This window comes from Asparagus officinalis, chromosome 9 (assembly GCF_001876935.1).
Source record: "Asparagus officinalis chromosome 9, Aspof.V1, whole genome shotgun sequence".
NCBI classification, from domain to species: Eukaryota; Viridiplantae; Streptophyta; class Magnoliopsida; order Asparagales; family Asparagaceae; genus Asparagus; species Asparagus officinalis.
Window position 1 is genome coordinate 41,561,221 of NC_033802.1, and position 13,360 is coordinate 41,574,580.

General features: G+C 46.6%; 1 protein-coding gene across 1 annotated transcript; it reads left to right on the plus strand.

The window, feature by feature from the left end:
• On the plus strand, positions 11,664–12,173 carry LOC109823392. The gene has a single exon (XM_020389669.1). It carries the CDS (start codon positions 11,664–11,666, stop codon positions 12,171–12,173), a length of 510 nt encoding a protein of 169 aa, XP_020245258.1.

A 13,360-nucleotide genomic window follows, 5' to 3' on the forward strand; every position in this document is an offset into this window, starting at 1 on the left:
GAGAGCAGCGAACAACGACAACCCCCGCTGTTCAGATCCATCGTACTGCATCCGCAGTGGCACCGCCGCTCGTCATCAAGCCCCTTAGACTCGTTGGCAAGATCCTACTTTTCTTGACTTGTCATTTCAATATTTATACCTATTATTAATTGATTAAATATATTAGTTATGATATATTTATCTGCGTGGACTTGTTGATGGAATTGTGAATTATCTGCTTATGACAATTTGTGATTAAATAAATCATAATTATGTGATAAATAGTATTTTTAGAATAATTATGAAAAATTAAAAGAATTTATTTCGATAGTGGAATTACTATTTTTTGAATAATTATATTAATTAAAAAGAATTTATTTGAGAACGAAATCATTTTAAGAAAATTATAATAATTTTAAAAGGAATTATCTTGGAAAAAAAGAATCATTTTAGAATAATTATAATAAGTTTTAGAAACTATCTTGTGGAAGAAATCATTTTAGAATGATAAATATTTTTTTAAATAAAAAATTATTTGGGAAAAATAGACTATTTTGAATTAATGAGAATTTATCTTATAATATTTTTTTGAATTTATGAATTTATTCTTTTAAAAGATTGTTTTTAGAATTAATATAATAAGAAAATAACTTATTTTGGGAAAAGGGATTATTTTGAAATTAAATTAAAAGAATTTAAATTGTAAAAGGAATTATTTTGAAGTAAATAAAAGAATTTAAATTGTAAAAGGAATTATTTTGAAGTAAATAAATTTATTATTTTAGAAGATTATTTTAGAACAATTTTATGATTCAAATTCATAAATTTATTATTTTAGAAGATTATTTTAGAACAATTTTATGATTCAAATTCTTAATTTTGATTATCTTATATGCTATGATATTATTGTACATGATTAGTTATATTGATTGTTCCTTGTTATGATTGAGAATCGTTAGGAGTTTATGACTATAGCGACCTGTGTGATATGAATAAGACCTAGAGACTTGTGTGTTGTTGACTTAGAAAATACAAGAGAGTTGGGATGGGAAAGTCATGGTTCATGTGATCGGATAAGGCTGTTGATGTATCTTCCATGCTCGCACCAGTGGTCGGTGTCGCCACTGGGGTTGGTTTGTAGGGCTAAAGTGAAGTGTGTACATCACTTTGGTCAGTGGGAATTTATTTCGTCACCCAAGTTCTGTTTGAAGTTCGGACTGTAGGCATCAAAAATTGCCTATAGGTCTCCACGAACGGTTCAACGTTAAAGAGCGACGATGAACATCATTATCCGAGCCATAGGAGCCCAATTGACGTCGATGAATGACTGAAGTAAGTCGGCGAGCTACGTGAGCTTACAGGATTTCGGAACAACCAAGACCCGGACCAATCGGGAACCCGGCACTGTTCACAAAAAGGACAACGCCCCTCGTGCCTCGACCACTCTACAGATAATCCAACCACCAGAGTGGATCGAACTCTTCGTCAAGCATCCAACGCACCCGGAATCACTCAAATCCGAGTTCGGACGAAGAATCTACGGGCAAAACAATCAAATGCACCCCGGAATGTCTCAGGAGTTCCAAAACACCCCCAGGGGTGTCTCAGAAATTCCGAGACACCCCAGGGGTGTCTCGGAAATTCCGAGACACCCTAGGGTGTCTCGGAAAATCCGAGACACCCCAAGGGTGTCTCGGAATTTCCGAGACACCCTACCCGACTCCTTCCTCCGGCAGGGCTTCGCCGCTCCTCTCTGGAATTTCAGATCTCAAAGGCTAGAGCTCTAGATCTGAAATTCCTCTCCCAAAACCAAGGCCTAGAGAAATGAGGCCCTAGGGGCCTATTTATAGGAAAAGCAAGGGGTGGGGGCTGGTTGAGGACACCCCTAGGGGGGTGTCTCGGCTCCAAAACCGAGACACCCCTTGGGGGTGTCTCGGCCATGGCCGAGACACCCCAAGGGGTGTCTCGGTTTTGGAGCCGAGACACCCCCCCTAGGGGTGTCCTCAACCAACCCCTACCCCTTGCTTTTCCTATAAATAGGCCCCTAGGGCCTCCATTCTCTTGGCCTTGGTTTTGGGAGAGGAATTTCAGATCTAGAGCTCTAGCCTTTGAGATCTGAAATTCCAGAGAGGAGCGGCGAAGCCCTGCCGGAGGAAGGAGTCGGGGTTTTCTAAGAGAGCGGCGAAGCCCTGCCGGATCGAGGAGTGAGCGAGCCTTCTGCAGCAAAGGAGTCTTCTTCTTCATTCCCCACCTTCTTTTCCCTTAGTGTTGCCCTTAGCGGTGATACAAAGGAGAGCTAGTGCCTCGTTTTAGCCGAGACATAAGCTTTACACCTCTGAGATCCCACGCGGATCGACGGGGTTCAGAGTTTCTAAAATCCCCCCGCGGATAGACGAAACTCTGCCCGATTTTCTCGGACCAGATCTGAGTGCCCCGGTGGTCCACGGATATCAACATCCCCGTCACAGGCAAAAGACCCACGCAAGCAAGAGATGACAAACAGATCTTGCGTTTGTTTGAAAAGAGTTGTATTTCTTTTGTTTTCATTGTGTACCGGTCTTATAAAAAGGCTATCTTTTTATTTCATTGTAACGATTGAAGTTGTAATGAATGCAGCAATGAATACAGCAACTTTTTCCGCAAACAGACTGGCGACCACAGTGGGAGCCAACGGCATCGCAACCGACGCCGTCGTGACGCAACCAGCACTCAAGATCGGGGTGAATGAAGAACACGAGCTCGATCAACAACGGTTCAAAGAAGGCCTCTCTTCCTCCTCCTCCAGATCCGCCTCTCCAAACGGGTACAGAAAGGTAACCTCTTTCATAAATGATTGCAGGTCCTTCGGTTCAAAAATCCAAGACCCCGTTGCCGCCTCTGCACTTGCACCACGTGACGTCCCCGTGTCGTCCAACGTGGTCGAGATCGCAGATCCGGACTCCTCTTCCGCCGAGGAGATGGCTTCTGAAGATGCTCCAGCATTATCAAAGAGAGCACGACAAAGACAGCGTCAACGTCTTGCTCGACAGCTGGCCGAGGCTTTGGAGCCGATGGATGGGATCCGCTATAACGTAGATCTAAAATCCAGGCAACGCCAGGAGCAACCACGGCAAACAACCATCCCCTCCTCCGAAGCAGAAACAAACAAATGGGTTCATGTCAAAAGAACCCGTTCTACTCTCGAGGAGCGAATCCAGAAGCGCCGCGCCTTGCGTGCGCATGCCCGAGCCCTGGTCCAAAAAGCACGAGAAATGCTAAAGGGAGAGGCCGTTAAGAGATCGCCGAGATCCGAACGAGTTTGGATGCCGAAGGCCAAATCAACGCCTAAGGTAAAAGCAGGTAATATTGCTCTCCAACCTTCATCAATTTCAGATCCCGAACCTCTGGAAAAGCCCCACCGCAGCGCGGATTTCCCCAAGTTCAAGAATCCTCCGAAGGATCGTATCGGTGCTCTACCCGAGGATCGAGGAAAAGCGCTTGATAAGGAGAGCTCGAGATCATCAAACGAGCCGCAAGCCAATACCCGGACTGGGGGTCGTACGCGACCTCCTAACAAACGGATTCCTGCAACGGCCCGCTTGGCGGTGCGTGCAAAAGACCAAGAGCCCGTTAAGGTTTCACCCTCACAAAGGTGTGATCCCAAACGTGTGACTCCTGTAAGAGCCAACAAGGCAACGATTACTCAGAAGAAGACGCGTCGGATAGACGAACGCGTTATACCTGAGAACCCCTGTGAGGGCTGGGGGTGCGGATGAATCTCGAAAGAGAAACACCCGGGAAACGGATTCTCACTGTCCGTGTACCAAATTCATCAGGGCAGTATTATCAACCTGTAGCTGCCCCAAGACCGCTCCGCAGAGGGTCTCGATATTCGAGGGAATTTCCGATGGGATAACGAAGCCCAAATCAAACTCCCACCAAGGAGGATCGGTTGATCGAGATGATGAACTCCTAGAAGTTACCATCAAAACGGTCAACAAGGGAAAATCTCCAATTGTTCCAAATGGCTCCGACCCTAATTTCTCTCCAAGAAGCAGAGTCAATTCGAGAATAGCTCAGCTTCAGCTAGAAGCCGTCAGATATGACAATTACTGTGGGATCCATGAGGGAGTCCATTCCGATGATGAACTCTCAGATTCCTATTCCGCTCTCGCTTCTGACGATACAACGTCTAGCATAGGCCAAACTCGAGAGGTGCTCATGGTCAATACAGATCAGATAGCCAAAATCATTGAAGAGGCCCTGGCTAGGCAGAAGGAAATCTTCAAGCTCGAAATGGAAATGGCTATGCAAGAGATGAGACAAATGCACGGCCAACAAATCCGAGCTTTGTCGAACCAACTAGTTGAGTCCGACCGTCGCACCCAGAACGCCGCAATTGACAGCGATCCGGAAGTGGACGAAATCGTCATGGCCGACGCACCGCCCAAGAATACTGGGGATGGCCCCACTAAAAATAACAACGCTGGGGGTGGACCCACCAGTGATGACAACACTGGGGGTGGCCGTATCATTCCTCTCGACAATTGTCCAAAACAGGACACAAATCAGACCGAAAAGATGAAGGATCTCGAAAGAAAAATCGACGCCCTGATGTCTACTCGAGAGGTGAAGAGGACCGGCATTCTGTGTCCTTACCCAAGAGAATGGGATTCGATCCCGTATCCGGCGAAGTTCAATTTGATCAACTTCACGCCGTTCGGCGGGAAGGGCTCGCCCACTCAGCATCTAATCTACTTCAAGTCCCACTTGGGGGTGATCTCTGGCAACGGACCCTTGATGGTTCGGTCATTCGTTGGCACCCTTCGCGGGCCCGCCTTCGATTGGTACCGCCGTCTCAAGCCCGGAAGCATCAACAGCTGGGAGGACCTGGAAAGCATGTTCCTCGCCCATTTCTTCGATGATGACATCAAAGTGTCGATCAGGACACTCTTCGATATGAAGCAAAAAGACGGAGAGCCAGTGGATACCTTCATCAAACGCTTCCGCAACCAGGCAATGAACTGCAGGGATCCCGTCACGGAGGAATTCCTCTTGCAGACTTGTCAGAACAACTTGTCCATTAACATCTTGGACGTGATGGGAATAGAGCCGCTCAATACCTGGAAAGAGTTGAAGGCTCGAGGAGAACAGGCTGAACGCTTCATCAGAAGGCGGAAGGCCGAGAGAAGCCAACTGATGGTCAACCCTCTGGAGTACCTCATGATGAAGAGGACGTACCTGCAGCAGTTATTGACGATGATCAAACGTCACAACAGCAGTCCTGGGAACAACAGGAGAATTCGGACGAGGAGCTCCAAAACGAGTACTCGTTCAAAGACGAAGACGTTCCAGCTATTTTCGAGACCCTTCTCGAAAACAACAAAATCAAACTCCCGCCCATCACGCATCAAGAGGAAGATGACGATTCTGCGGATCCAACGTACTGCGAGTACCACAGGAGGATCCTCCATCCTACCAAGGATTGCTTTGCTCTCAAGAATAGCATCCAGACCTTGGTTGAAGCCGGCGTTATAACGCTAGGGTAAGCCAATTGAAAACGGCATTACTCCAAAGAGTATACGAGTATAAACTGTTTCTCAAAACTCCGACAGAGTATACGAGTATAAACTGCTTCTCAATCCTCCGACCGGTATAAGAGGTTAAACTGCTCCCTAACACTCCGAAGAGTATATGAGTATAAACTGCTTCTCAAAACTCCGACAGAGTATACGAGTATAAACTGCTTCTCAATCCTCCGACCGGTATAAGAGGTTAAACTGCTCCCTGACACTCCGAAGAGTATACGAGTATAAACTGCTTCTCAACACTCCGAAGAGTATACGAGTATAAACTGCTTCTCAACACTCCAAAGAGTACACGAGTATAAACTGTTTCTCACAACTCCGACAGAGTATACGAGTATAAACTGCTTCTCAATCCTCCGACCGGTATAAGAGGTTAAACTGCTCCCTGAAACTCCGATAAGTATATGAGTATAAACTGCTTCTCAACACTCCGAAGAGTATACGAGTATAAACTGCTTCTCAATCCTCCGACCGGTATAAGAGGTTAAACTGCTCCCTGACACTCCAATAGGTATATGAGTCGAAACTATTTCCTACCATTGACGGGAAGTTCCTGGAGGATATTACGCTAATATTCTTAAGGATAACCCGGTCGGATAACAAAGTCAAACCCAGTTCCGAGAGAAAGGCTGGGGGTGGATAACCAATGAATCGGGAAGTTCCCGGAAGAATACCACATGGGTATTCTTAGGGATAACCCGGTCATTGTGGAGTTGATGAATAAGAAATTCACATTCGAACTCTGAAGGTCAGAATATCTTTTCTTATTCTCATCAAAATTCTCTAACTCTTATGAGTTATTTTCGTGAGATGAAATCCAATCCTCTGATGGGTTAATCTTTCCTCACCAAACCATCCGCTGATCAAATTAAACGACAGGGGATCCACTAACATTTCCATTCGCCCGTCATTGGCATTTCTCAGACTTAACGTGCTAGGACCTAATCACCTAGCATTAAAGTCTACCTTTGAGTGATAATACGAGTTGGCACTCTCTTTGCTACCCGTATTCCACTTTCTTTGCTTTCTGGTCAAACCTAATAAAAGTTAGGGCCAAAGCCACAATCCCCTCTCGATTCCCCCAATGAACGAGAGGTCCACTTTCAAATCGAGTGATCAAACCTTCCGATAGTTAGGGTCATCACAAACTCCCACTTGGTCAAACCTTCCTACAGTTAGGACCAAAAACACAATTCACTCTCGATAAACGAGAAATTCACTTTCAGTTCGATAATCAAACTTTCCGACAGTTAGGGTTATCCGAATCTTTCCGATTCTCGGAGTGGAGATCCCACTCTTAGTTTCATCCTTCCGGATTCTGGGGGTGGAGATCCCACCTCGAGTTTCCTTTCCAGCTGAAGATAGAATATAAAATTCTTCCTCTTTAGCGCCGGGAGATAGAATATAAAATTCTTCCTCTCTCGTTTCCTTTCCGATGCTCGGAGTGGAGAACCCACTCCCAGTTCATCATCCCGGATTCTGGGGGTGGGGATCCCACCTCGAGTTTCCTTTCCAGCTGTAGATAGAATATAAAATTCTTCCTCTTCAGCACCGGGAGATAGAATATAAAATTCTTCCTCTCCCGTTTCTCAATCTGTCTTTGCTTTCAGAAAAGACACGATTCTCAACTTCCAATCCGGACACTCGATGCACGGGTAGGGATAAGTCAACGCCTAACACGCGTTGCCGGGTAGTCTATTCCCGTGAGAAAGACGAAGCCTATGTATTCAACGTCATAGCACAAAGTCTCAGAGAGTTTACTCTCTTAGCACAACGTTACATGCGGAACGACTAAGAGCGTTAACTCTCTTAGCACAACGTCACATGCGGAACGGACTTAAGACAATCCGCATGTAAGCCCGATTCAAACGGTAATCGGTAAAAGCATGTCAAATCCGTTGAAGGCTGGGGGTTAGCCAAAAATCCTAAAGTCAACGCCTAACACGCGTTGCCGGGTAGTCTATTCCCGTGAGAAAGACGAAGTCTACGTATTCAATATCGTAGCACTAAAAGGGTTAACTCTTTTAGCTTAAACGTTACATGGGAGCGGACTTAAACAATCCGCATACTAGCCCGACTCAAACGGTAGTCGGTAAAGGCTAATCAAATCCGTTGAAGGCTGGGGATTAGCCAAAAATCCTAAAGTCAACGCCTAACACGCGTCGCCGGGTAGTCTATTCCCGTGAGAAAGACGAAGTCTACGTATTCAATATCGTAGCACTAAAAGGGTTAACTCTTTTAGCTTAAACGTCACATAGGAGCAGACTTAAACAATCCGCATGCTAGCCCGACTCAAACGGTAGTCGGTAAAGGCTAATCAAATCCGTTGATGGCTGAGGATTTGCCAAAAATTCTATAACTGAGAGTCATTGACGCATCAACTCCACTGGTTGGTCTCGTGACTCGAGCACCCAACAAATTCAGGATAAAATCCACACATGCAGATGAATCAGCTTTAACAGTTGGTCCTGCAGCCCCAACACTTGAAACCGCTATGCTCCAATACCTTAAGAGCTTAAACTGTGTATACTCCAGCAAACGTACGAGTATAAACTGTGTTAATGGCGATCCGTAAACCCTAGGGTCAACGCCGGTCAACGCGTAACCCTAGGTCAACGCCAGTCAACGCGTTGCAATCAAAGTCAACGTTCGAGGATTCAATATCCACACCATTCAACGTTCGACGATCGAAACCCTAGAGTCAACGCCGGTCACCGCGTAACCCTAGGTCGACGCCGGTCAGCGCGTTGCGACACAAGTCAACGTTCGAGGATTCAAGATCCACACCATTCAACGTTCGACGATTCAAAACCCTAGGGTGGACGCCGGTCAACGCGTAGCCCTAGGTCAACGCCAAGCAACACGTTGCAAGCAAAAGTCAGCGTTCGACGATTTGAAACCCTAGGGGTCAACGCCGGTCAACGCGTAACCCCAGGTCAACGCCAAGCAACGCGTGGCAACAAAAGTCAACGTTCGACGATTCGAAACCCTAGAGTCAACGCCGGTCACCGCGTAACCCTAGGTCAACGCCAGTCAACGCGTTGCAACCAAAGTCAACGTTCGACGATTCGAAACCCTAAGGGTCATGCCGGTCAACGCGTAACCCTAGGTCAACGCCAGTCAACGCGTTGCAACAAAAGTCAACAGTTGACGATTCGAAACCCTAGGGTCAACGCCGGTCACCGCGTAACCCTAGGTCAACGCCAGTCAACGCGTTGCAACCAAAGTCAACGTTCGACGATTCAAACCCTAAGGGTCAACGCCGGTCAACGCGTAAACCTAGGTCGACGCCGGTCAGCGCGTTGCGACACAAGTCAACGTTCGAGGATTCAAGATCCACACCATTCAACGTTCGACGATTCAAAACCCTAGGGTGGACGCCGGTCAACGCGTAACCCTAGGTCAACGCCAGTCAACGCGTTGCAACACAAGTCAACGTTACCCTAAGCCAGCACAATGTGGCGAAGGTAGTTCAAAGTCAACTCAATGACACGAGCCAAACTCAATTCATCAGCTGCAGACTCGAGACTCCGACGACGGCCAGACGATAAACGCAGCGCCGGAAGAACCTCGGCTATTCGTCAAAGCATCGAATAGATCGAAAATCGAAAGAGTCAAGAATTGAAGCTAACTACGCCGACTGAAGGCCAGATCAATCACATCCAAAGTATTCCAGCCTCTTCTATAAAAGAAACGAGTCAGGAACACTTTGGAGGGGGTATCTGTAGGCATCAAAAATTGCCTATAGTTCTCCACAACCGGTTCAGTGTTAACGAGCGACGATGAACGTCACCATCCAATCCACATGAGCCTAATCGACATCGACGAACGACTGAAGTGAATCGACGAGTTACATGAGCGGATAGGACTTCGGAATCACGAAGACCCGGACCAATCGGGAACCCGGCACTGTTCACAAAAAGGACAACGCCCTTCATGCCTCGACCACTCTACAGATAATCCAATCACCAGAGCGGGTCAAACTCTTCGTCGCGCATCCAACGCACCCGGAATCACTCAAATCCGAATCCGGACGACGAATCAACCGCGAGTCAACGGCGGAACACCCAAACAGGTCTTGGCCAATAGCCGAGACACCCCCTAAGGAGTGTCTCGGCCACAACCGAGACACCCCAAGGGGGGTGTCTCGGCCATGGCCGAGACACCCCATGGGGGGTGTCTCGGCCGTGGCCGAGACACCCCTAGGGGTGTGTCTCGGCCGTGGCCGAGACACCCCATGGGGGGTGTCTCGGCCATGGCCGAGACACCCCATGGGGGGTGTCTCGGCCATGGCCGAGACACCCCATGGGGGGTGTCTCGGCCATGGCCGAGACACCCCAGGGGCGGATTTCTTTGGAGTGCCTTGGCGAAGCCCTGCTGCAGTGAAGAGTGGCCGTGAGCTTCAACAAGAGGAGGAGAGGTCTTGATCAGAGCCTTCATCACCCGTCCGAGCCTTAGTATTAGCCTTTAGCGTTAATACTAAGAAGAGCTAATACCTCGCTTTAGCCGAGGTATACGCTTATAGCTTCTAGATCTCACGCGGATCGACGAAGTTCTGCTTCTATATCCCTCCGCGGATAGACGAAGCTCTGCCCGATTTTCTCGGACCAGATCTGATTGCCCCGGTGGTCCACGGATATCAACGTCCCCGTCACAGGCCAAAGACCCACGCAAGCAAGAGATGACAAACAGCTCTTGCGTTTGTTTGAAAGGAGTTGCATTTCTTTTATTTTCATTGTGTACCGGTCTTATAAAAAGACTATCTTTTTATTTCATTGTAACGATCGAAGTTGTAATGAATGCAGCAATGAATACAGCAACTTTTTCCGCAAACACGGACCAGGCAGAAACGGATTGCGTGTAATCCTCTAGGCCGCATGTGTAGCGAGATTGGATGCACGTAGAGGATTTATGAACAGTCAGTTATCCGATGACAGGAACGTTGACTCTATGTGAGATATGTACCAGTGACCTGTTATAGAATGGCTAGTTACATGACCTCGTTACTTGGATGATTATGAGTTGTTGTGAGATACAGATCAGTTATATTTCTTTTCATACATAGATCAGGATTAATATTTAATTATCTATAATTTGAGACATATGGTATATACATGAGGGTTTTCTTGTTTGGATTATTTCGCTCGATGTACTACGTCTCGAGTTATAGATTTTTAAATATTAATTTCATCTAGTGTATGACACTGTACTTGGATGATTATTCTGACCGCTAGCTGCATGACCTCATTACCTGATTGATTTTGGATTATTCTGATTGTTCTATTCTAGTAGTAAGTTATATTTAGATTATTAGTATTTTAGTTGCATGTTTCCATTGTTATTACCATTATTGCATTGGTCGCACGACCGTTTCTATTCTTTCTTTTGGGATCTTGCCTTGTGCCATGCACGCTGAGGTACTCCTTTCCTCTTACGATGTACGTTAGATTTAGAGGACGGACAGCTACTGTTCGGAGTAGTACAAGAGCCAGAGGATCATCCGCAGGAAGGCTTTGCAGACGGAGCAGAATAATAAGTCGAAGCTTAGTTACCTCTTTTAGTTAATTGAGGACCCTAGTTTACTTTTGTCGTACTTTTATTTTCCGTTGGATCGTTGTATTTTATATTTTCCAGCATTTAGATCGTTTTGTATAAGGTCATGTTTGGCTCGAATATTATGTCTGGGATGATGTTTCAGTTGTGATATGCATTATTTTGTTCTGAGTTGTTTATTATATTCTCACTACTATGATCGGGGACCTGTGTCTTTGCTTTATATTTGCTTGATGCTTAGCGTATTAAATTGAGCAGAAGGGGTCTAGTACTTATTTCTCCTCAGTCTAATATGTCGCGGGCTTGTTCACATTCTGATTCCCTGGTATTTTGGGAAGCGGGACGTGATAGTTTTTGTTGGTGGCCCACGCAGGTCACGGTCCCGAGTTCCCACCAGTGAGAATATAATGAATAATTTAGACGCATATCATATTTCATCCGTAAGACTATATTTGAACTCTTATCCTATTATCTTAATAACTATGTTTTAGTTCCTGTCTTACTAAATTTTAGTTTTGATTTTGACCTTAGTTTTCCTCTTGATCCTCGCTTCCCTTCAGAACCATGGTGGATACACATAGCAATGGTAACCCGTCCGGTAGTTGTGACCTACCGCCCGAAGTGGACCCTCGCCAACTTCTGGCAATGATTCAGGGACTGGCGACGAATCAGCAGCATCTGGCCGGGAAATTGTCACGGGAGCCTCACCAGCATCCTCCTCGCTCTGAACCTAGTGTTAGGGAGTTCCGGTATATGCGGCCTCCTTCTTTCTCTGGTGCCGAAGGACATCTAGCAGCAGAGGAGTTCTTGAAGGTCACAGAGACTATTCTCATGGTGACCCGTATTGCCCCTACTGAATGGGTAGACCTTATGGATATTCAGCTCACCAACACCGCTCGGATATGGTGGGCAGCTGAGAAGACTCATCTGGAGAGACCAATCCTATGGGAGACGTTCATAGAGCGCTTCAACAGGAAGTATTTTCCTCAGTCGGCTCGGGATGAACTCCTACGTAGATTTGTTGAGCTCAAGCAGGGAGGCCGATCAGTTGATGAGTACGAGGCCGAGTTTTAGCCGATATGCTCCCCACTTGGTTACAGACCCTATGTTTAGATGTCATCAGTTTCAGAAGGGTCTAGACAAGTACATTAGGATAACTCTAGCAGGTAGAGCTTTGGCGACCCAAGATGCAGTACTGGATGTAGCACGCAAGATCGAGAGTGTGCATAAGGAACCTAAAGACTCACACGTGACTCAGAGCAGGACACCAGCATCTCCGGCCTGGAATGTCGAGAGTCCCCCTTTGAGGCAGCAGCAGCAGGCCTCACAGAGGCAGCAGGATTCTCAGCGTTAACCATTCACTCAGAGTCACCCTTATCAGCGCCCTGGAGTGCAGACTCTCGGCCAACCTTCGGTGAAGTGTTCCTATTATGGTCACGCTGGGCATACCCAGCAGGATTGCCCCAGGCGTCTTCATCTGTTCTTTAACTATAGGTCCCCCGGTCATGTCAGTCGAGACTTTCCGCAGAGACAGCAGGCCCGCTTTCCCCTACCTTCAGTTCGGGCAGCTCTTCCAGCTCCACCTCGACCTGTCCCAGTAGCATCGGCTCAGCAGGGACCCTATCCCCGAGCAGGACCTCTTCTTCCTCAGAAGCAGTTTTATTAGGAAGCACAAAGGCAGCAACCACCGCGTTAGACGTTTATGATGTCAGCTGTGGAAGCTGAAGAGAACGACCAGGTTATCACTGGTAAGAATTGTTCATCTTAGTTTTATTTGCATATGAACTTCCTTATTTAGCATTACTTGATGATATCATAATAGGATTGTTATGAGTACTAAGTTAGTTGTATTATCTCCTCCTATAATAGGCAAGGTTCTTGTTTCTTTTGTTCCTGCTTTATCACTCTTTGACTCTGGAGCCTCCCATTGTTTCTTGTCTCGTCAATTTGCGAGTGCCCACTCTCTTCCTATAACTCCTCTGGCTACAGGCTGGAATATTAACACTGGTAGTGGTGTCTTAGTAGCATCCAGTGGTTATGAAGCATCTCCTGTGGTTATCTGTGAGAGGGAACTCTTTGTAGACTTTCTAGTGATTGATTTGCCGAGCTTTGATGCAGTATTTAGGATGGATTGGTTGGGGTCATTCTTTGCCACCATTGATTTTCATTGTCGAAGCGTAGTATTTGAGATGCCGGATCACCCGAGGTTTGAGTTCCTCAGTGGCAGCACATCGGCCGGATCTGTAGAGTATAGAGCTAGA